This window comes from Podarcis muralis, chromosome 10, assembly GCF_964188315.1.
Source record: "Podarcis muralis chromosome 10, rPodMur119.hap1.1, whole genome shotgun sequence".
In the NCBI taxonomy this organism is placed as follows: Eukaryota; Metazoa; Chordata; class Lepidosauria; order Squamata; family Lacertidae; genus Podarcis; species Podarcis muralis.
Window position 1 is genome coordinate 67,387,607 of NC_135664.1, and position 24,625 is coordinate 67,412,231.

Here is a 24,625-nt window from a genome sequence, read left to right on the forward strand (position 1 = left end):
GGCCACGGATGTCGTGAAACTTGCCTTCTCTTTTGCTTCCCGACTCACCATGGTTGGATTAGACTAATGATGACGCATCTAGTCCAGCATCCTTTTCCCACAGTGTCCAACCAGATATTTATGGGAAGCATGAAAGCCGGACCTGGGTGCAAGAGCACTCTCCCCGCTAGCAGCTACCTCTGGTAGAACATGCCCATTGTTACTGTTGTTGTTGTTTAGTTTCCGAGCACAATTCAAAGTGTTAGTGCTGACTTTTAAAGTCCTAAACAGCCTCGGTCCAGTATACCTGAAGGAGCGTCTCCACCCCCATCGTTCAGCCCGGACACTGAGGTCCAGCGCCGAGGGCCTTCTGGCGGTTCCCTCATTGCGAGAAGTGAGGTTACAGGGAACCAGACAGAGGGCCTTCTCGGTAGTGGCGCCTGCCCTGTGGAACGCCCTCCCAGCAGATGTCAAGGCAATAAACAACTATTTTACTTTTAAAAGACAACTGAAGGCAGCCCTCTTTAGGGATGTTTTTAATGTCTGATGCTGTACTGTTTTTAATATTCAGTTGGAAGCCACCCAGAGTGGCTGGGGAAATCCAGCCAGATGGGCGGGGTATAAATAATAAATTATTTTTATTACAGTCATTTAGTCGTGACCGACTCTTCGTGACCCTATGGTCAAATTTGCAAGTAAGGGTTTTGTCAGTTGATCAATTGCTTGCCCATACTGCCCACAATGCAGTGGGATATGGTTCATGCAATTGATGTCCTGAGAACATAAACAAAGCCTATTCTGATAAGGGATGCCTCTCAGTTTACCATTTAAAACTTCTGAAGGAAAGTTTTAGATGGTAGACTGAGAGTTCCATAGTTTAACCATGCGCTGTGTTGAAGAAGTATTTTCTTCTGTCTGTCCTGAATCTTCTAACATTGGATGTCAATAATAATAATAATAATAATTTATTATTTATACCCTGCCCATCTGGCTGGGTTTCCCCAGCCACTCTGGGCGGCTTCCAACAAAACACTAAAATACAATAACCTATTAAACATTAAAAGCTTCCCTAAAGAGGGCTGCCTTCAGATGTCTTCTAAAAGTCTGGTAATTGTTTTTCTCTTTGACATTTGGTGGGAGGGCGTTCCACAGGGCGGGTGCCACTACCGAGAAGGCCCTCTGCCTGGTTCCCTGTAACTTCACTTCTCGCAGCGAGGGAACAGCCAGAAGGCCCTCGCGCTGGACCTTATTGTCCGGGCAGAACGATGGGGGTGGAGATGCTCCTTCAGGTTTACTGGGCCGAGGCCGTTTATACTGGACCCTACTTTGTTGGCTACCACCCTCTGCTCTCCTCGCTTTTTCCATGCCACGAATCCTTTTTTAAAAGCTGCATGGGGAATCGGGGGCCCTTTTAGAAGCCATTGGACTATCTATACCTCTGTTGTGAACCGCCCTGTGATCTTCGGATGAAGGGCGGCATGCAAATTTAATAAATAAAAATGAAATCCATGGTCATTGGCCATGCTGGCTGGAAGGTCTGGCCCTTCCACTTGTCAGAGTGAGGCAGCTGGTGAGAGGTGGGCAGAGTTCTGGGTGCCACCCCAACAGTCTCACACCCCATAAACTAGCCTGCTGCTCTGGTGTGTATTTGTAGGAGAATGCCCCATCGCTAGTGTCAAAGGAAGGGTGAGCTACCAGTCTGGGCTGCTTTTGTCCACGGAACTGGAAGCAGCACATTCTTGTTCTTTGCCTTAGATGACAAAATGCCCTGACTCCAATGCCACCTGGTTCCCCATTCCTGCTGCAAAGGAGGGAAAGTGATCATCTGAACCCACCATAAGATCATGGGGAGAAGGCCACAAACTTCTCCATCACAACTTTTTCATGGAGAGGCATTTGTGCAGAGCTGAGCATGAGGCACTTAACCCAAAGGTGTAACGCAGGCATTCTTTTGCAGAGATAATCTTCCTTTGGAACAGTCTGTAGAGCTGAGAATATAATTTCTGTGGGTGACAAAGTGTTTTCTTTCTCTTCTCCCCCCCCCCAAAAAAACCCCTCCACTCTGGAAGGTGTCTGCCGCTAAGTACAGTGGGGATCTTTATCATCCGCTGCCTGATTTGTGATTCCAAATGTCCTGGGGAGAAAAGAGAATCGGAGAGTATCAGAACCTCCCCAGTTTGCCCAAGCTTTCGAGAGATAAAATATAGTGCATTACCCTTCTGTATCACCTAAACCTCTTTTGTTCCCTTTTGAATAGGACGATTAAACAAAGGCCGACTAACCAAATTAAAGTATAAAATGAACGCTGAGATATGGAGACCTTGCCAGCAAGAATGTTAATGAATGAAGTTCACTGAAGCCATGCTGGCTAAGTTTTCAATACTAATAGTTTTATGTGCAATCTTTAGATCGCCGTGGGGTATTTTCCCTCCCTCCCTCTCTCTCTGTTCAGAAGTTTTTAAAAGTCTAAAAGTGGATGCATTTCCGTGCCTGCAGAACGAAGCAGATAATGTTCTGAATAACGTCTCTCTCTCTCTCTTAACAAATGGTGTCAGTCACTCTCTCTCTCTTTAGGAAACGATCTTGATTTAATGCAATTGAGGGGGTAGGGAGCCTTGGGTCTGTTTGCCATCTCCAAGGCATGAAGCAACTGTTGAGCCATGTGCTCAGCAAATCAGATGTCGTAAAGTGCAGCCTGGCAGATTGCTAGCCAGATGGGTGCGAGGTGGAGCCTTCAAAAGACCATCACAATTCTTCACTCGGCTCTCGGCATCCAATATTTCCTTGATTAGTAGTATCTATAACCTGTTCCTCTGCCCACAAGCTCTCATGGCAGCACACAACTCATTAAAATGCAGCCACCACCTTGGACGGCTTTAGAATTAGACAAATTTTTGGAGAAGACTTTTAATGGTTACTAGTCATGATGGGCCTGTTGTTTTTGTCCATGGAATTTTCTTGGCAGGGATACTGGAGTGGCTTGCCGGTTCCTGCTCCAGGTGGATCACGTTTAGTCAAAACTCTCCACTATGACCTGTCCGTCTTGGGTGGCCCTGCATGGCATAGCTCATAGCTTCTCTGAGTTATTTAAGCCCCTTCGCCACGACAAGGCAGTGATCCATGAAGGAGGACCTTGCCAACAAAGGTCCGTATAGTTAAAGCCATGGTTTTCCCAGTAGTGATGTATGGAAGTCAGAGCTAGACCATAAAGAAGGCTGATCACCGAAGAATTGATGCTTTTGAATTATGATGCTGGAGGAGACTCACTGGAAGGGCAGATCGTGAAGCTGAGGCTCCAATACTTTGGCCACCTCATGAGAAGAGAAGACTCCCTGGAAAAGACCCTTATGTTGGGGAAGATGGAGGGCACAAGGAGAAGGGGACGACAGAGGACGAGATGGTTGGATAGTGTTCTCGAACATACCAGCAAGAGTTTGATCAAACTGCAGGAGGCAGTGGAAGACAGGAGTGCCTGGCGTGCTCTGGTCCATGGGGTCACGAAGAGTCGGACACGACTAAACAACAACATAGCCAAGGAAGGGGAGAGGAGAAATTGGCTGTGGCATGTTGAGAGGTCTATCCCCACCCTGATAAAGCATTAGGTGCTTCCCTAATGGATAAGGGGCAACAAACTGTGCTTGAATCTCAGGAAGACGGAGGCTTTTTGGGTGGGTGGTTCTTGTGCTCAGGAAATAGGCAAGTTACCTACTCTGGATGGGGTTGCACTCCTTCTGAAGGAGCAAGTGCGTAGCTCAAGGATATTCCTGGAGATACCCTGGCCAATAGAGGCCCAAGTGTCCTCTGTGGCTACGAGTGCTTTTGACCAGCTGCATCTGGTTCAACAATTATGGCAGTTCCTGGGCAAGGTTAGGTTGAGCACTGTAGTCCATGCGCTGGTAACCTTGAGGCTGGATTAATGTAATGTGCTCCACATGTGGCTGTCCTTGGGTGTGATTCGGAAGCTCCAGATGGTTGCTGATGGAGGCATCTGGTCAAAAATGTGTGACACCAATTTTTTAAAATTAGGAATTGTAGGTGCTGAAATTCCAAGGGAGCAGAAAAGACTTTTTATGTATGGAACGACAGCTGCGCAGATATTGTCAGCCCAGAGATGGAAGGAAGACAAAGTCCCTACCAGAGAAGAATGGCAAATCAAGTTGGTGGACTATGCCGAAATGGCAAAACTGACCAGAAAACTCAGGAACCAGAAAGACCAAAACTTTAATAAGGAATGGGGAAAATTAATAATTTACCTTAAAGACCACTGTAAGCAGTTGAAAACATTAGCAGGACTGCAATAACACTTGTAATGTAATGAGAAATATGGACATAGCGGAGTTAGAAAAAACATGAATTATTGAAAAAAGATGCAGTAGAAAAAGATTTAATAACAGAATCTATGGAGGGGAAGGTGGGAAGTCCAGAGGTTAGGAGGAATGTTTTAACTGTGGGTATGTTGTGGTGGGATTATAATTTTAAATATGTAAAACAAAAAATATTTTTTTAAAAAGAAAATGTGTGACGCCATGTTAAAACAGCTGCACACTTCCTACCGGGACAGGTTCAAGGTTCCAGATTTAATTTACAAAGCCCTGAAGAACTTAGGTCCAGGGTATTTTAGGGATCGCCTGAACCCTTATATCCCAGCTTGATCACTGAGATTATGTGCAGGAACATCACTGGTCATTTCCCAAGTTGGAAAGGCTCATTTGACAGCAAGAAGAATCCGAGTCTTTAGTGTCATCAGCCCAGTCCTATGGACTACTCTGCCAACACAGATTCAGCAGGTGCCTTCTGTACTAACTTTCAAACAGCTGCTGAAATTTGTTCTAGTCCGCCAGGCCTGTACAGGCAATTAAGAAGACATGCTCCAAACAATGGTTAACCTGCGTTTAACTTTTTACGGCTTTTATTGTATGGTTTTGTTTCACTGCTGTAAACCACTGATAGTATAGTGGCATACAAATAATACTGCTCAGTGTAACTTTCCTGCTAAACATAACAATTGAATATATTTGCAAACATTGCCATAAACATGTCCCCTTCCTAATGTTTGCTTGTGTCCAACGGAGGTGAAATTTTGCATCTGAATGGCATTTTGCCCCCTGAATTTACATGTGTTGCCCCCGTGTATCTAGTATTAGGGCCCTTACACTCATCTGAGTTTGTTCTGCCAACCTAGCAGTTCGAAAGCACGCCTGTGCAAGTAGATAAATAGGTACTGCTGAGGCGGGAAGGTAAACGGCATTTCCGTGAGCTCTGGCTTCCGTCACAGTGTCCCATTGCACCAGAAGCGGTTTAGTCATGCTGGCCACATGACCTAGAAAACTAACTGTGGACAAACGCCGGCTCCCTTGACCTGAAAGCAAGGTGAGTGCCCAAACCCCATAGTTGCCTTTGAATGGACTGAACCGTCCAGGGGTCCTTTGCTGTTTTTCTTTTTCCCATCTGAGTTTAAACCCTCTGCACCATTTTGGGGCCATACATTTGTTGAAATTTCTCCTTGGGCTGCATGCAAAGGTTCCCTTCTTGCAATGGAAGGGATTTTTTTTCCAAAGAAAGGAATCCCTCCATCAGAAATAGGGGACCTACAGACCCCAAATCTGCACGTGGTGGTGTAGTGGTTAAGAGCGGTGGACTCGTAATCTGGTGAACTGGGTTCGCGTCTCTGCTCCTCCACATGCAGCTGCTGGGTGACCTTGGGCCAGTCACACTTCTCTGAAGTCTCTCAGCCTCACTCCCCTCACAGAGTGTTTGTTGTGGGGGAGGAAGGGAAAGGAGAATGTTAGCCACTTTGGGACTCCTTAGGGTAGTGATAAAGCGGGATATCAGATCCAAACTCCTCCTCCTCCTCCTCTTCTCCTTCTTCTTCATGACTGGGGCTACCCAGTCCTCGATTCTACCCACTTTTTGTGGCAGCCACAACCCTTTAAGCGACAAGAGGTGATGGCAATGGAGTCTGCCAACCAAAATGGGATTTATTTATTTACTTTTCATGATGGAGCTGAACCAATGCCAAGTGATATTGAATGCACCAAGATTCCAGACCCAGAGAGAAGCTAGATTCTTATAGAAAAACAACGCAGTTAAGTTATAAACATTCCCTTTTAAGTTTCCTTGAATGCAATGCAGGAGGTAGGATTCACATTTTTTACAATAGTTTATTTACCTCTTCAAGAAATGCAGTGAGGTGTCCAGTAATGTTTACAAGTTTTATGGCAACCTTAGTTTTTCTGCTCTCCGACAATGGACACAGATAACATACACCTCATGTACACTCTGCATTTGCCTTTAAAAAAAAAAAAAGGATCGATGTAAAAAGGCTCACAAAACAACTACAGCTCCAAAGGAGGAAAAGTTGTGGCTGCAATGCCGACTCAAGCAAATATGAATGCGGTCAAGCCTGATGACTTACACAAAAATTTGGAAATAGGGAGTTGATCCCAGCTCAAAATTCTTTTGGTACAATTAAATTTGGTAAACTCTCCTTTTGTACAGCTGGTGAACTTTCTGGCATTTGGGCTTTATATACAGGAAACTGGCAGACCGTATTTGAAAACTGCAGGTGTCAACTTCTTTAAAGAGAGATGTGCGCTGTTTCTTTTTAAAGAGGCATGTACTAATATGTCAGAGCTTGGGCAGCAGATGCCGTTCAGAGAGAAGCAGCACGCTGAAGGCCTCACGCACAGTGGATCCGCCACAGCATGTGGCATTCAGCTTTCCAGGTTGGAGAGAAAGCTGAGAGGTTGCTGGAACAACCTCCTGGCATCGCAGGGCTGTGGGCAGATGGGTGGTAGCAACTGCACACTTTGATCTCTCTCCCCACCCACTGAAGGCAACCCTATAAAGATTGCAGATATAGGTGAAGGAGGTTGAGATAAGTAGTGGGGAGTCTTCACCCAGAGACACATTTCAAGCCATGCCTGTGGTGGTGACCCCTGATTTATTCTGGAAAATGAGGACCTGCACAATGACACGTAAAGTTGGCTGGAAGAAGACTGGTCTTCCCCTGGGAAGCGTTGAAGGGAAAAGAGATGGACCTCCTCAGATCCTCAGTTTCTTCTTCATCCTAAACCGTATCTTCTGCAGGCACCATTCTGTTCTTTCGCACCTCACTCTTTTGAACTGCGGTGGAGCTTTTGCATGGCATTTACCCATTGCAAATGTTGCATGTGTGCTTAAATGACCGTGTTCAAATGACCGTGTTTCCCAGAATATACAAGGAAGTGTTAGGCCCTGTCCTTTCGCAAGCATTGGCTCCAAGGTCACTGAAAGCATGCAGGCACCACTCAGAATTGTCAACACTGTGCATGCATTTTGCTGTTTAAACCCAAAGGTCATTCTCACATCTGCAAGTATCTTCAGGTACGGGAATAACCCAGAAGGTTGCATCTTTACAGCACACCTTGAGAAGCAGCACTGACAACTAGGTGCATCTGGGTAAGCATTTTCTAAGCTCCGCCCCACGCCCCATCAGTATATTATTGGGGAATTCCAGAAAATGCTACGCTGTACCTTAAAAATAATGAAAACCGTCTTGCTGCAATCTCTGAAAATAACAGAAGCTCCAGAGTATCTGCCTGAGGAAAAATCTGTTTATGCAAATAACTTGGACACGCCTGTGAAATGTGCAAGTGACAAAGAGGACAGAATGGGAGGGAGGAGGGGGCAAGAGTCTATATCACATTATTAGAGGCTCAAGGAGCGCAAAAACACACAAGCACAAAAGAAGGAAGTTGGCCACCATAGAAACTTTCCCGTCTTTTAAAAAAATAGAAGTTATTTCACAAAAAGCTCAAGCATGTTTATTAAGGTTAGGTCTTAAAAATCAAGGAGGGGCAGGAGGAGGAGGAGCGAGAAGAAAAGAGGTTTCATATATTCTTGTCAGAAAAATATTTACCAGCAAGCTGCCCCACCCTGTGTCTTTAATGATTATCTGGCTAAGCGGAAGAGGGAGCTGCGGGGAAATCATCTAAGTGGCTCCCAAGGGACAGCCGCCCACATTTGGGAAGACTTTCCTGTTTCTGAAAGGACAGAACTCTGAAGAGGTGGTGGTGGAGGGGAAGCAGCTGGAAGAAGGGCAGCAATATGTACAAGTGTCGGCAAAGCCGTGGCCGATCAACACAGCTCTCTTTGGCCATAGACTCTCTTGGCTCTTCAGCCGGTGAGTTCGTGGCAGAGAATTCTTGATCTAGGCCAACACCGTTTGACGAAGGAGCGGCAGAGAGGGAAGGACAAGCAGCCAGCTCAGGGCGGACAGTGTGCGTTTGTCCCCGATTCTCTCAAGAATCACACATCCTCAAAACTTGATGGCGACGAAAGGAGTCAGGGCTGAAGTGCTGCAGCGACAGTCTGATCGGTCTCCTCAGTGGCTTCAGTGTGCTCTGTGTTTCCCCTTCTTGTGTTTTTTATCTTTCTTTTTGCTGGCACACCTGGAGCAGAACCACTGCATTTCTTCCGGGGGAGCAGCCGTGATTCCGACGCAAAGCCTGCGCGTGGGAGAACACAAGAGGCAAATGTAAGAAAACGAACGAGGGTTCCCAATAAGTGAAACACCAGCTGTCGTTTTTAACTAGGGCTGCAAGCTCTACTCTTTTGCGATTAATCCTAGAATGGAAGAGTTGGACGGGACTCTTAGGGTCATCTACTGTAGTCCAAACCCTTGCAATGAAGGAATTGACAGAAGCTTGTTTTGCAGATCTGACCCAGTTATACTGTGGGAAGGGACCCTCTCACTAATCTAAAATGGGGGTCAGACAAATTAAATCACAGATAATCAAAAACCCAATGACATAAATAACTCCTGTTATTTAAAACCTCTGGGCACTGCATTATGCATTATTTTGCATATGATAAAGGGATGATATCTGGGTTCCATAATAACCATCTTAATTTCTCACATACACCTAATAACTCATGAACTATTATTCCTTTTCCTTTTAAACCCTTCTTGGCTATGAATAAAGTAAGATACTGAATGGGTAAAATTAAGGTCAGCCCAAGTTACTCCCTTATAAAAAAAAAGTTATTTAAATGGCACGGTGTCACTGTATTAATGTGTTAAGTTTATGGCACCTTGCTTGAATTGTAGTTTATGAGTAGTTCTGTAGCTGTCCTTTATAAGAACTAAGCTATATTCAAAATGTGTGCCTGCAACTAAATAATGTAATTTTCTCTAGGACATTATATTTTGGCAATTCAGACCCCAAATTCATTGGTTGTGTTGTGTTGCACTTCCCTCTCTCCCCTCAACCCACTCCCCAGAATTCACTTGAACTCCTTTAAAAATCCCACCCACTTTGGAGCAGCTGATACTCTTATTTTAGGATGATGCAGGTTAGTGAAAAAAACATTTCAGGTTTCTTTTGTACCCTTTGGGTGGATCAGTTATAACTCTAAATGCACAAGATGATTAAGAATATCAGTTAACTGATCCAGTCCCCCAACTTGTGGAGCGGGTCTAATTTTGCGGCTGGAAAAAAAACTCGTTAAGATTTGGCTAAGCGTAGAATTAAGTTCAGATAGCTTCATATCCCGACTTCAGTCCCGTGTGAAGGGAGTTCATTACTGCACATAGGGCAAACAGCCAGCACACAACTCTCGTCTCTGTCACTTCTGACAATCTGGTCTCTTTAAAAAGTCAACCAGCAGTTGGTTGGGACATTGGAGCCATCACACTGTTGGCCTCTGCTGCCTCAGGAATGGCCGGATTCAAAAGCAGGTGAAAATATTGCCTGCTTCATATAAGGCATGGAAGATTGTAAAAGAGAGAGGTAGCCAAGTACAGATAAAAGTTATTCTCCAGCTTGACTTTAAGTGGCAGGCACTCACCAGTGGTACCAATCGTCACAGTCGTCGCAGCCTATCATCGCACTGCCGTCATCTGGCTTCTCGCAGCCGGGGCAGATCCAGATCTTGTTCCCCCATTCGTCTCGGATCTGGGATAAAAAGGCAGGGAAAAGTTGATGGCTTAGGGGTGTGTGTGTGTGTGTGTGTTTTTAAAGGCACTTCATGCAGCCAATTACTTCCCAAAGCTATTCAGTAGAGAGAAGATTATGTGCCACCACACTCTATTTACATAGACTCAATTTATGAATGTGTATACACACACACACACACACACCCCTCCCCTAGAAACTGTTTCTATATATACATATGCCTGTTGTTTTTGCCCATGGAATTTTCTTGGTGGGGATACTAGAGTGGCTTGCCAGTTCCTGCTCCAGATTGAGGTCACAAGGAGAAGGGGACGACAGAGGACAAGATGGTTGGACAGCGTTTTCGAAGCTACCAACGTGAGTTTGACCAAACTGTGGGAGGCAGTGGAAGACAGGAGTGCCTGGCGTGCTCTGGTCCATGGGGTCACGAAGAGTCGGACACAACTAAACGACTAAACAACAACAATATATACATATACATAACGGTTTTGCACTTCCACATGACTCAGGAAGCTGAAATCTGGTACCCGTGCAGACCTCCTGAATACTAGAAAGTACCCCAAAATAGTTGCAGTATTTCCATGTCACTTCCAGGAAGGTAGAAACCCAGTGCACACACAGCCCAAGATATCCTGATTATTAGAAGTCTAAAAACGGGACTTTCACTTCCCAAATCTTATGGTAGAAACTTGTGACGTGCCATTTTGTCTCATAATCCAGGCCAGCAGAGACTGCTAACCTGACCACGAGATGTAATGAATGCTGTGCAGGGGGACATTGCCTTTTCACACACAAGAAAGAAAAAGAAGGTCTTGGTGGTGGATCTTCTGTAAGTCAGGGAGTGGCTCTTCTTCACCCATAAAAGATCACGACCCATATATGCCCGCATCTCGCATCTCTGCCTGCGTGTCGATATGTGTGCAAAATATTTCTGACTAGTGGGTGGGGTAGAGGCACCACTAGCTGTTTTGGGGTATAGCTTTGATATTTGCTTGCTGCAGTGAATGAAAAAAAATCTCCATTCGTTTATTCCAGTGGTTCAAGCGCTGCACAAACAGGGATTGGTGCCAGTGTGGGAAGTAAGATGCTTTTACTTCCATGCTGCAAATCATCACCCCTCCCTCCCACTGCAGAAGACAATCTTGATGACGTGTCCCTAATATATACAGTCTGGGGTGCAGGTATTGCTGTGTTATTACTTATTAGCCAAACTCTTCCAGCTCAACTAACTGATAAGATCAAGGGTATAAAAATTGTTACTGAGTAACTTTCCATTCCTTTGACATTTGTGCCGTGGCTCCGTTTACTGAAGGGTAAATGGAAAAAAGAGAGAGAGACCTAGAAGGTTTACAGCATTCAGAAACAGGCTGGTGGAATCTGCCCATTCCATTCAATATGGAAGCATATTCAGAATATGACAAAATAACAACGTTTCCAGCCATGCCGTACATTGCAGCTGTCTCCATAGCAAGCTGCTTCCGGTAATGTCTATAGCATGTGTAATTTCTATAGCACGTACAACGAGCTTCTCATGTCATCGCTCTTTAAAAGTTTGTTTTTACAAAATAAATAAAATAAATAAAGCTCTATAAAGATAAATCTGATAAATGAAATTATAGGGTAAGTTTACAAAACAGTTGGCAAAGCAAGTATTAACTGAATAAATATCTGATAGAAATCATGAAATTCGCTCCTTTTTAGACTTAGATGACTTCATAACTTATGTGAAAAGCTTCACTTGCGAGAAAGGATACAGATAATTATGAACACACGCAGAGATCTGTGTCGTCCTTTTTGCTACACAGCCAACCCTTCCTCGTGGCTGCTTTATTTTATAACTTGGGGGGTTTAAAATGCTTCTATGGATGCAAATGCAAAAGGTGTTGAGTGCTCTCACTGGAAAAAGAAAACTCCACGGCTTGGGTCTCTGAGTGCTGGCCTAGGGGCTGGAGAGACACGAATTTAAATCCACACTCCTACGCAAAGATTGATGGGTGACCTTGGGCTAGCTGCTCACCTCTCACCCTACCCCGAACCGCAGAGTTGCTGTGGAAGTAAAAAGGGGGCAGAATCAAGTGGGCTGTCTCCAGTTCCTTAGAGGAAAGACAGGATGTAAACGTAAGCACAGGAAGCGACCACTATGTCTGCCTTAGGTCTGTACCAGGAAGCTTTTATTGTCCGATGTGGTGTTGTTGTTAACAGTCTGCTGGAAGCCACCCAGTTGGATGGGCGAGGTACAAGTAATAAATTATTCTTATTCTTATTCTAGGTCTGGTCAGTGCCCAGATGGGAGACCCCAATGCATGACACCTTGGGCTCTACGATGGAAAGGAGGAAAGGCATAAAGAAGAAGAAGAGTTTGGATTTGATATCCCGCCTTTCACTCCCCTTCAGGAGTCTCAAAGCGGCTAACATTCTCCTTTCCTTTCCTCCCTCACAACAAACACTCTGTGAGGTGAGCGGGGCTGAGAGACTTCAGAGAAGTGTGACTGGCCCAAGGTCGCCCAGCAGCTGCATGTGGAGGAGCAGGGAAGCGAACCCGGTTCCCCAGATTACGAGACTACCGCTCTTAACCACTACACCACACTGGCTCTCCATAAAATAAATAAAATAAAATAAAACAAACGACTGAATGACTGAACCCTTGCATGAAATCAAGTTGCCTTATATACTGAAGTAGGCGACTGGTGATTCTAGTGCAGCGATGGAGTGCCATCAGCCCTAGCTAGCATGCCTAATGATCAGAGGATGGTGAGAGTTGCAGGTCCATAGATCCCCCATCCGTGATCTAGCCCAATATTGTTTCCTCCAACTGGAACGGCATAATACCTTCCTTCTCCTTCTTCCTCAGAGCCTTTTACCTGGGATTGTGCAGCCTCTACCTTCAGCCTATGGTCCCTCCTCGACCAATATCCATCTTAAGGAACTTTGATTGTATGGAATGGGTACCCACGATGAGTTTTCTCAAAGGCAAAAGGTCCCGCGGTGAAGCATATTACTGGATCACGTGCAGAAATTACACTGCAGTTTGCTAGCGAAGGAGGAAAGCCTCACATGCTGGAAAGCATAAAACTGCAGGCGCAGAATGACTGTCGTCCACAGGAGTGCCGGGGAAGTGTCTAACCTGCTTGGCCAGTTGTGTTACGGAAACACTGGGTAAAATGGGCCTTTCTGGCCAAAGGCAAACAAGGATCAATTACAAGCAACTGATTTGCAAGGTTTTCCTTCCTGCTTCACAGACTTAGAAAGTGGGCCTTGAGTCCCTCTACCGTAGTTCTCACCGACGGAGATGGTGGCTTTGTGATTAAGACGTGAACTGGAGCTAAATCCCTACCTCAGACTTCCTTGTTTGGCTACAAGATCAGTAACTCCGCCTGTGGTTCAGTTGTTCACCTGTGACACGGGGAGGGAACTTCCTTTCTCTTTCAAACTCCTATTTTCTATTTCCTTTCTCTCTGAATCTCCTTGCCTAGAGCTCATTTTGAGGTCTGATATTTTCTGAGCCAGATTTATATGGCACCCAGCAAAAAGAGCTGTGGTCGTTTGCTAAAACCTCATGAAATCCTAAAAGTCACGCATTTCGTTTTATGGATTGCTTAGTCTTTAGTATTTCTGCTGTGTGTTTAAGTGATGTGTTTATGTGTTTCTAAGTTGGAACCAGAGCAGGTTAGCTGCACTTAAGTCCTACTGAAACCAATGTGAAAAGTAATTCATAACTAACATATCTTCAATGGGTGCAACTAGCTTGCCCTGGCTCTAATCCTGAGTGTATAACCCGGAGGGATAAACATTTGTTCTTAAACACATCACAGCAATTATGTTTACATGTGAAATGTGAATATTACGCAAACACAGGCAGTCAATCAGGACTCCCACCACAAGCCTACTCTGTTTAGAGCTACAGATCTGCTTTTCACCCTTTATTATGAGAAATGCCAATGATTGCTGCAAAAAGAGAGTGAGAGAGTATGGTGCTAAAAGCTGGAAATGCAAAGACCTGAATTCTCTTACAGGTATTTAAAAGAGCAAAGTAATAAAAAATGAGATCCCACAAGCCTTGCGTTACTTAAAAGTTCATAACTATGAAAAGGATTTCACAATCAAACAGGGGCATTAATATTTTGGGCATATAAATCTCCATCCTCTGTCATACAGTTGTGTACTTTTCCTTGTTTATATCTGCTCTACCATTCAGTTTTAAATGACACACACATGTAGGTTTATACACAAGCATGCATATAGACATCTGATAAATGTCCAAATCTGTGAATGATCATATCTGCTATGAGTTCTTAAGGTTTTTAGGGAGGCAGGGGGCCAAGTGCCCAAAACCTGGATATTCACTGGTTATTTCAAAGCCAACCAAGTGCCTCTGGTATATAAGCAGATTTAATTTCTGCCATAACTGTCACTGACTGAAGGGCAGGTGTAAATGCTGAAAACAATCAAAGCCTGAACACGTAGGTCTCGTAACAAATAAGTTAAATTTAGCACAGGCTATTTGAGTTCAGTTTGCTATAAAAATTAATAGCTCTTAAGTCTCATTTTCACAACTATTTATGTGATATTGAAATGATTTGTTGGAAACAGGTGGACTTATGGTCATGCTATCAAAGAGTCCCCCAAATGGAATAATAATAATAATAATGATAATGATAATAATGATAATGATAATAATGCCATATATATATATGGCACCGGATGTCAATCAACCAAAGGCCTGGTTGAAGAGGAACATATTCGCTGGGCTCCTAAAGGTGTTTAATGAAGGCGCCTGGTGAGCCTCCCCGGGGAGAGCATTCTGCAAGAGGGAAATCGACACGCATTTTGTACTGAAAAGCATCCGTGTACATACCACGTAATTACTGACAGTCTCCGTCACCACACTCCTAACGGGACCCTTGGAGCCTCCCACAGCAGGCATTGCAGGAGACGGTGGTGGAATCGCAGCTGGGGAAATGATAGCAGGAGGCATAGGAAGAACCACGGGAGGAGGAGGCGGCGTCACGTGGACAGGAGCTGGTGCCGGGGATGGTGGAGGCGGTGGCGTCTTGGGCCGAGCCATGACCGATGGTTTAGCCTCCGGTGCCGACACCACTTTGCTGATGACGCTGTTGGACAAAAGGGGGGAAAAGAACGGATGTAACAGTGCACTACGATGATGCCCAGGAAGAAAAAAAAAAACAGAGGGAAACCCGCCACAGATTTTTATCAAGGCACGATAGCCCTTGAATAGTTTTCCTTCCCATTCATGAACCATATAGTGCTAAAACCAAATTTTGAAAATTTGGTTGCTTAAATCATGCTGATTTTTTAAACTGCATTTTATTGCTTTTTCTCACTGCTTTGAGGGTCTTTTTGAATGGAAAAGCTGCTCCTAAAACAGGGGGACAGGCTGGAAAACTCACTCTTGGTTCTCTATATCCAAATGTCCCCAAAGTCACATGATAAATAAAATTTGAAAAATCTGCATTATGGCTTTCATCTGATGACTATGAAAGCAGCCATCTCTGTTTAGGATCAATAATGTATATATGCAATATATAATCAGCACCCAGATATTAATTGCTGCCTTTGCTAGAATCCATCACAGGGTGTTGTTATGGTAAATACATGCTAGAAGTTAAAGCACTGCGCTGGCAAAGGATTGAGGCAATCAATATTTATTTATAGACAACTGTTTCCTACACAGCAACAGGCAGACAAGTTAACAAATGGAAGAGAAAACCACAACTGATGAGGGAGAGGAGAGAACCCACAAGATTAGTCTAGGGTGGAGCTTACAGAACCAGCAGCCTATGGACAAAGGCCATATCAAAAGATTACAATTGAACAGTCAACTTGTTTAGCTGATCAGAATGAACTTATGTCAAGAACCCAATCCTGTCTCGATTCCGAAAGCTTAGCTAGCAGGGCAACGATGCTGATTTTGCAACGTTTGCCTACGAACGGAAAGAAAAAGATCCCAAGCACGAACTGAAGGAAGACAGGAAGCAAATTGGAATTGCCATTTCACATACAAACCAGCATTTCCAGTCAACATGGGTTGCCCAAAAGACAAGTAAATAACAGATTATTTCCAGCTAAATTAGATTAATGGGCCTAAGTCATGCCTATCAATGTCAATGGGTCTAATAGCATTTGATACATCCCAATATCAATAAATACTACTACTAGTAATAGCTGTGCATAAAAATAGCAGAGGATATGCTGAAATAACTCAACTTTGGATTTTCAATATGACTCAAAATCCCACTTTTGTTTTGCGAGGAAGTAAACAGAACAATGCCTACCAACGTACATGGAATATTTTCATTAAAAGGGGATAAGGGATCCTTTAATGACACAACTAACTCTTGCTGACAACACTACACTGCAGCTATTCTGTGCGGCTTAAAGTACAGTGGGGCTAAAAGCTTCAGCCATAGACCTGCATCCAGGATTTTTTTATTATTATTTATTAAATTTGAATACCGCCCTTCATCTGACGATCACAGGGTGGTTCACAGCATAAAAATTCAAAATGAGAACACGAAATGTATAATAAAACAAGAACAAATCTATCGCCCCCTACCCACAAACATATTTAAAAGGCCATGGAATCAGCTCAAGGCTTGGTTATAGAGAAATGTTTTCGCCTGTCATCTAAAGGTATAAAGATGGTTGCCCAGCTCTGGCATTTGCCCACCACAAAAAGTTGTGGTTATGCTGCTGTCAAGTTTTGGAAGCAGAAGGCATTTTGTGCTCCCCGCTGCCCTGCTGAAACAGCAGCAGCAACGAACACAAGAGCTCTGCAAATTCTAGGCTGAGGAGGAAGAGTGTCATTCACAGGTATGAACAATTCTAGAACAAGCAAAGAGAAAGAGGCGGACTTTTCTCAATGTGGAATGCCTTCTCCAAAAAAGCTCCAATGGAGACCATCATCTTTGGTAGACAAGACAGCATGACTCCCTTTGGGTGGGGGGAAGTGGAGATTCCAAGCTGTACTCTTATTAAGAGCGTGTGAGAGCGTCAGAGTTGGTTGCTATGATGTGCCTAACTCGAGAGGGAAAGCGGGATATAAATTATACAGACAGATAAATTAGCAATTAGGAAGATATAGAAGAGACAGAGGAGATGCCAAATCAGGTATGACACAGAGCAAATTGCATTTAACGCCTATCCTATCCTTCTGGGATTTCTGGTGTCTATAGTGAACTTCATGCTCAAGGTCCAAGATTGGTCCTCAGCACCTGCTAAGTCTGAATAGAGTACATAAATACATTTTGAACAGTCATTAGTATGCACGCTAGTTGGCTGTGCAGGACGTTTTTGGCCTTGATAATATAACTTGCACGCAGCAGTCTGGAGAACAGTGAAACAGGGTGCTGCATCTGATGTGGAAGACCGTCATGCAGTACTCACTTACGAAACCAAATGAGTGGATGGAGATTGGGCAATTCAACCTAATGCAATCTACAAAGCTGCCTGATAGGATATATGAAGGTAAGATTTCAGTGTAATCTGCTTGAGCTGTTGGGTACAGAAAGATCTAAATATGTATGGGGGAAAGGTAGAAGCCCAGCTTGGGCTTAATCACGTCTTGGTTACAGAAATACATAGTCAGGTGTCATAATGAACGCAACTTACAAAACTGATAATGCTAAGTGGTGATCAATCAATATTACAACTGTGTGAAAGAGTTCTGCAGCATATGCCAATGTACTTGATGTGCACAACTGAGTGCATATGTTATGTATCTACACCAGCCTCCCTCAGCCACCCAAAGGTCTCCTGCTGCCTGAAACAGCTCCACCCATCTTCCCATGCTGCTCCTTCTGCCTGTACCTGACTCTCAAAATGCCTCTGGTCAACCACCTGCCTCAACTCCTTCAAGCCTCTCCTCAAAACTCACATTTCCAGGATGATTGTAGATTGTCCCCTTGGTCTCTATGACATTGTGACTAAGCCATATAACTGACATGATCACACAGGGTGGTAGTCAACACTAGTCCTCCTCAGAGAAGACCCACTGACGTTAAAAGGGCATGGATAACTTAGGTTCATTCATTTTAGTGTGTCTACTTTGAGGAGGATAAGGGACGCGGGTGGCGCTGTGGGTTAAAGCCTCAGCGCCTAGGACTTGCCGATCGAAAGGTTGGTGGTTCGAATCCCCGCGGCGGGGTGCGCTCCCGTCGTTCGGTCCCAGCGCCTGCCAACCTAGCAGTTCGAAAGCACCCCCGGGTGCAAGTAGATAAATAGGGACCGCTCTGGCGGGAAGGTAAACGGCGTTCCGTGTGTTGCGCTGGCTCGCCAGATGCAGCTTTGTCACGCTGGCCACGTGACCCGGAAGTGTCTGCCTATAGAGTGAGATGAGCGCACAACCCTAGAGTCTGTCAAGACTGGCCCGTACGGGCAGGGGTACCTTTACCTTTACCTTTACTTTGAGGAGGGCTTTGCTGAACACCCTTTCCCCCCATTGTATCACTCTGTCTATTTTAGACTGAAAGCTCCTTAGGAATTAGGGATTGCTGCCTGCTGTTTGTAAAGTGCAAATGCATATAAACAAATAATATTTGCACCAAACTGCTTCTAACACTCAGCCGTGGGCAAATTCAGTTGAAAACAATGCAGTGGAGATGGTTAGAACCTGCACTCCGATGTGCAGTGTTGATTAAGTGTCAGCACTGCATTGTTTGCAAGTGACTGTGTGCTTGGAGGTGCATCTGAGTGCACACCATGCCCTAAATTATCTGCAGAGCAGATTAATTTGCACGCATGGAAGTGAACCCAATTTGCCTTTTAGAACACAAACGAGGTGAAATAATTCCAGGAAGGTGCATGTTCTTTGAGGCCCATTCCTCCCCACCCCAGATCCGAAAGATGGCAAGGAATCTTTCCCACCTTGCAGTTTAAAGGAGCTTATTAATGGAGGCATGTGGGCTGGATGGGTGCACACCTGAGGCTGCACCTGCTTCCAGCCCAATCCCTCCCTCTCCGTAGTGCAGGTACCAGGCTAAACGTAAGCAAGTAGCACCCAGTTTGCTTCCCTGTAGTCTGTTAAGCTCCCAACTCAGCCAACAAGAGAACTTGAACCTCCTTGCTCTTTGCCGGAAGAGTTCTTTGGCAGCAGGAAGGCAACATGCATGCACAGCTTTCGGTCTTAGTCACTTTTCTGGGGTGTGGTGGAAGTCAAGGGGTTCTATGACATTTTCCTGCACACCTGCTCACTTCTCCCCATGTGCAGGGACCTACTTCTGCACTCTCCCATGCCCAACTTTTGATTTGCATGTCCGCAAGGTTCAAATCCCAATTTGACTAACAGGGAAGTGATTGACTGGCTCTGTTTGAAGTGCAGGCTTCAAACGTGTGTACAACAACAGGCCTGGCCTGTTTATCTCAGGTATCACATCCAAGATCTGCGCTATGAAGAGCACCCCATGCAGCCTGGCCACCACTCCCTTCAGCTAATGAAGCTCTGGCACAGCAGGCAGAGAAATGGTTTTGGCTTACGCCATTTGATTGTGATGGGGCAATCTCAGAGGGGGATGGTGACTCTCGTCATCCTATTGAAGGCAGAGGATGTGAGTGTGGCAACATGCAGGAGGAGACAGAGCCAAGTCTAATGATGATAAATAAGGTTCCTTTGATCAAGCCTTGAGTGCCATGGGACTGAGCCACCCTGGGGCTCCCTGACAGATGACCTCGCTCCTGCTTCTTGATCTATCTGCAGTTTTTCGATGCCATTGACCATGGCATCCTCCTGGCTCAGGTCCGTGGAATGGTATTTGGGGCACTGCGTTACACCAGATTTGGTCCTACCTGCAGGACAGAGTCCAAAAATGCAGAATTGGGAGAGTGCTTTTCAGCCCCCTGGCAGTTACGTCATGGGGTGCTGTGGGGTGCTATGTTATACCCAGTGCTATTTAATATTTGCATGAAGCCAGGGGGAAAAGTCATTAGAAGCTTTATGGCAAGCTGCAATCCGTGTGCAGACGACACTTGGCTCTGTTCCTCCTTAACACCTGAATCAGGAGAGGCCATGCAGGGCCTGGACTGGTGCACAGATGCAGTGGTGAGATGGAAGAAAGGAAAATAAGCTGATGTAGAATCCTTACAAGACAGGGGCACTGTGGGTGAATGGGTCCTGTGTCTCGAGAAATTAGTTGCCAGCTCTGCACAGGTCTGCACTCCCCACCCCACACCGAAGGAGCACGTTCAGTTCACAGTATGGGGGTTCTTTTGGACCCAGTTCTGCCACCGGAGGCCCAGATGGCCTCTGGGTCTAGAAGAGCCTTTTACCAGCTGCGCCTGGTATGACAGCTGCAACAGATCCTGGACCAGGAGAGCCTGACACAGTAGCATCAGGCACGGGTGACTTCCAGACTGGATTACTGCAATGAGCTGTGTTCCATGCACTTCATCTGGGAGCTGCAGCCAGTGCAGAATGCTGCAGCAAAGTTGGTGACAGAAGTGAGAGCCTGACAGCTTTTTTTAAATATATAATACACAAAGAAAAAGGAAAAGCACCCGTTGTACCTATACCATACAAAAACAAATAGACGTAATACAAGCCAACTCAGACACAAATGACTTCCCGTCTACTCCTTAATTCAAGTACACAAACTTGTTGCCAGTACAAACTATTATCATAATTTAACTGCATCTTAATTTATCTTAGGGCTCACTTAATTCTTAAAGCTACTACTGAAGTTAATGAAATGCTGCGACAGAGTTTAAGCTACTGTAATTATTTTTCAAATATATTTTTAAGACTTCCCATTTGGATACAAATACCTGTTTTGATTTGTTTTTTATTTTTTTCAGACAAACTGTCTAGTTCCGCGTATTCAATCAATCTTTGAATACATTCCTGCATAGATGGAAGTTTATCAAATTTCCAATTTGCAGCAATTAGGATTCTTGCTGCCACTGTAGCGTATAAACATATATCCTTTGGTTTTTTTTAGGAAAGCTCAAGTTCGTAATTCCCAGAATAGCTTCTGGTTTTTTATTGAAAGAGATTTTTTAACAGTTTTTGCAATTCTAAATGGATGCCCTCCTCAAACACTTCAATTTTCTTGCATTGCCACCACATATGGTAAAAAGTGCCTGATTTTTCTCCACATCTCCAGCAATCACCTAGGATACCTTTATACATCTTGGAAAGTTTCCAAGGTGTTAAGTACCATCTATGTTGCATTTTTAAAAAGTTCTCTCTTACGGTAGATCCTGACAGCATTGCACACCTCCACTTAGAGAGCTGCACTGTTTGCCGATTTGGTCTATAAATCCTTACTATTGGTCTATAAATCCTTTATTTATATATTTATTCATTATTTTCATATGCCACCTTTATTTTGCATGGATCACAAAGTAGTGTACATGGTTCTCCTCCTCCCCATTTCATCCTCACTACAACCCTGTGAGGCTCATGAAAAAGAGGAAGAGGAGAGGGAAATATATGAGGCTGAGGCTCATTCTTGCAGCTGAAAACCATAGTTTCCTGCTACATCTGAACCAGGCCTCAGTCTTTGGGCTTATACTCACACAATTTATACATAATTAGTCCCCCCCCCTTTTAAAAACTATCGTAATGATGCATCCTATCTCTCACAGAGTTTCTGAAATAAACGTAATAAATATTACAGCAAATTCAATAATGTCCTAGCCTGTGGATTGCTGCTCCCATACATGGCAAGCATAGTCCGTTTTTCTGTGGAGATTATTCTGCTGCTCATTTTATATGTAGGTAGAAAGCTTTCACACACCGACAGCAGAGATGGTTTGCAGATAAAAACGGCTTCCAGTCAGAAACCCCAAGCTGCATCACATCCCCAAACATTGGTGTACAATACCTATCGTCCAACACAAATACAAAGACCAAAAAATTATGCAGAGTGCTCATACGCACTATTTTAATTGTCGCTGCTTATTTTACGTTGCTTTTCTTTTTGTTTGCAAGAATTATGGTAATAACTGGAAATGGAAGACGTTTGGCTGGCTAAAGACCAGAGGGAGGGACTGAGATCTGCACAAGGGCTAAAACGCTACACGCTCTACTTCAAACTCATAAAACTTTTCCACAAACTACTCTTGCTTCTAGAGCCTTCAGCAGATAACATCCAAATGCGTAGCTTGCAGTCATGAGGACTATGGCCTTTTTCATTTTTAAAGTAAAACCCCGAGAAAGCGTAATTGTGCGTCAGGTTCCATAGTGCATGGCGAAGGTGGAGACTCCCTCCAACCCAATTAAAAACACTGTTGCTTTCCCAACATGTCACCATGCCACATTCTTTCTGAACCGGTAGGAGTGAGCATGGGAATCTCTCAATGTGTAGTTAGTGACAATTCCTTTAAAAACAACAACAGAAGCAAACCCTCCCCCCAAAAACCCCAAAACCAACCAGGCCCACACAGAATCTGCCCAAAGCACTGGGATCACAGATTAGCTCCTCAATGGGTTGCTTTACCAGGCAGGGTTTATTCTGACACAACGATACCCTTCATTAAGAGATAAAAAGTAAATTAACAACAACAAAAATCACCACCCCAGAACGAAGGAGGTGTATGTGAGAAAAGCCTTGAAGCCTTCTTGGGATGAGTCTCCCAAGCAACCACATCAACCCAAAGTTAACAAGGTACCACACATACCACTCCCTTCCCCTGTGATGTGGGAATGGGAGAAAGGCTTTGGCAAGGAGACGGTCTTTGCTCTAAGTACGCTTCTCATCGTTTTTCTTGAAAAAGGGGGTACTGGAACACAAACAGCACAGTTCCCAAGGCTGCAACGGAGCGTGGATATTTCTTTCATACATTTCCGCTGTGGTATCAGACAAAACGCTTTATGGTCACTGGGAACTACTGGAAGCTCTATGTACGCAAGGGCGTTCCCACCGCCATCTTGGGGGATTCCCCCTCTGGCGCATGCAAATCATTGCCACGCTCATCAAAGAGGGCGCCCAGCATGGGAGGGCACCCTTTCTGTGTGCATCACGACCGCTGCGTTGAGGTGCTCTGTTATCCTCCCCAACAAATTCACAAGATAATAGCCTAATATCCTAAACAAAGTGGATGGTTTTCCTTATGGCTACCTTGGACAGTGCTGCAACGATTTGGGGGGGGGGGGTGCTGGTTGGTTGTTGTTTTTTTGCCTCCAGAGGGGCGCCATTGGTGCTCCCAGCCTGTGTGTGTGTGCGCGCGCATAAGCAAATGAGTGTGGGGTGTGTGCCAATCTGGGTCTTTGACCCGGGTGTAATAAAGCCCAGTTTCGCCCCTGCCTTAGGCTGACATTTGTCTTGTGCTGGCTGGCTCCAGAGCCATAAAACACTACCCGTCATGGAACACCAAATCTGAGCGCAGTCTTTTCCCAAAGTAGCCGAGGGCAAATTGTTATTATCATATTCAGCTTGGACTTGGAACTTTCATTCCATTCTACAGGACGGAGCTCCCCACACGACACATTCCCAGGGAAGGCAAAGCCTTAAACCTGCAAGAGCAGAGCAAGTTCTACCAGTCATTATGATGCCATAGGTAGGCAGGCAGGCAGGCAGATTGTTTGGGATGTAATTGGCTTGCACAGATGCAAGCCGTGACACGCTGCATCTGAGGCACAGCAAGACTCTTGAGATGTGAAATAATTTCCTATCTTTGGAAGCAATTTATTTGATTTCAATCTCATCCTTTGCAGGCCCAAAGCATCATGACTGATGAAAATAAACGGGGGTGGGGAGAGTGTCACCCCACAAACGCTAAAAAGGAAGCAGCTTTTGAAAGTCAGATTTGATTCCCAGGCCTCAAGGGCTGCTGTGCCAAGGGATCCACAAGCGCAAGTGTGAGGCATTACTGAAAAGGCGTAAACGATGTCCCCCCCCCCTTTGAGAAATATTTAAGAACTGCATCTAAAGATCTGCATCTGAAGAAGTGTGCATGCACATGAAAGCTTATACCAAGAACAAACTTAGTTGGTCTCTAAGGTGCTACTGGATATTTTTTATTTTTTTATATATATTTCGACTGCATCTAAATAAGTAAATAAATCTAAATTCTGTGCAAAGAACTGTGGCAGTTTTGTAAATTTACTCATCTTCTGTTATTATTTCTGTTCTGGGGTCATTATTTGGATTAAGTAGAAACCCATGTAACTTTGTAAATGTGTGCTTGTGGGCAAGGCCTATTCTATATCCATTCTGCCCTCAATGTCTTACACACACCCATGCAATAATTGTATTTATAAATACACACAAACGCAGGCTAGCAGCTGACCAACAATACTGCTCCAATACTGCTGCCTTTCCTGCTGACCTCCTTTCTCATCAACAGCCCCAAACCCCTTCTGACCCTAGCCTAGAATGCTAACTTCTGAAAAGTTTGAATGTTTGTAATATTCCTTAACACCACAGCTATGAAAGTCTCATTTCAATCAACTGATGCTGGAATTCATAGACATGCATTTACCTTAGTTTTATTACTGAGTTTATCTGATTGCGGGGATAAATTGCAAAACCACTATGTTTTTCAAAATCTCAGTGTTCTTGCTTAAATATGATACCTCAACCCAGCTCTCTACAACCACAGAAAGCGCCCTAAAAGATTACCCAAAGCTGGCGCTGATTTAATATATAACTTACATGTGCATAAATTGAAAAGCTATATAGATTAGGGCAAACGGGAGATAAATAGTGGTCTCGTGTACTTAGCCACACTAGTAAGCCACATACCTTAGTAAG

General features: G+C 44.5%; 1 protein-coding gene across 2 annotated transcripts in view; it reads right to left on the reverse strand.

Moving 5' to 3' along the window:
• Positions 1-6,120: 6,120 nt before the first annotated feature.
• Positions 6,121-24,625, reverse strand: part of TAF3 (TATA-box binding protein associated factor 3) — a 146,164-nt gene continuing 127,659 nt past the window's right edge. For both annotated transcript variants that reach the window (XM_028747537.2, XM_028747536.2), the window contains exons 5-7: positions 14,773-15,028; positions 9,811-9,917; positions 6,121-8,468 (exon numbers count right to left, since the gene is read on the reverse strand). In XM_028747537.2, the coding sequence (XP_028603370.2) occupies positions 8,354-8,468; positions 9,811-9,917; positions 14,773-15,028 (478 nt within the window). In that variant the 3' untranslated portion in view covers positions 6,121-8,353. The remainder of the gene's footprint in view (positions 8,469-9,810; positions 9,918-14,772; positions 15,029-24,625) is intronic.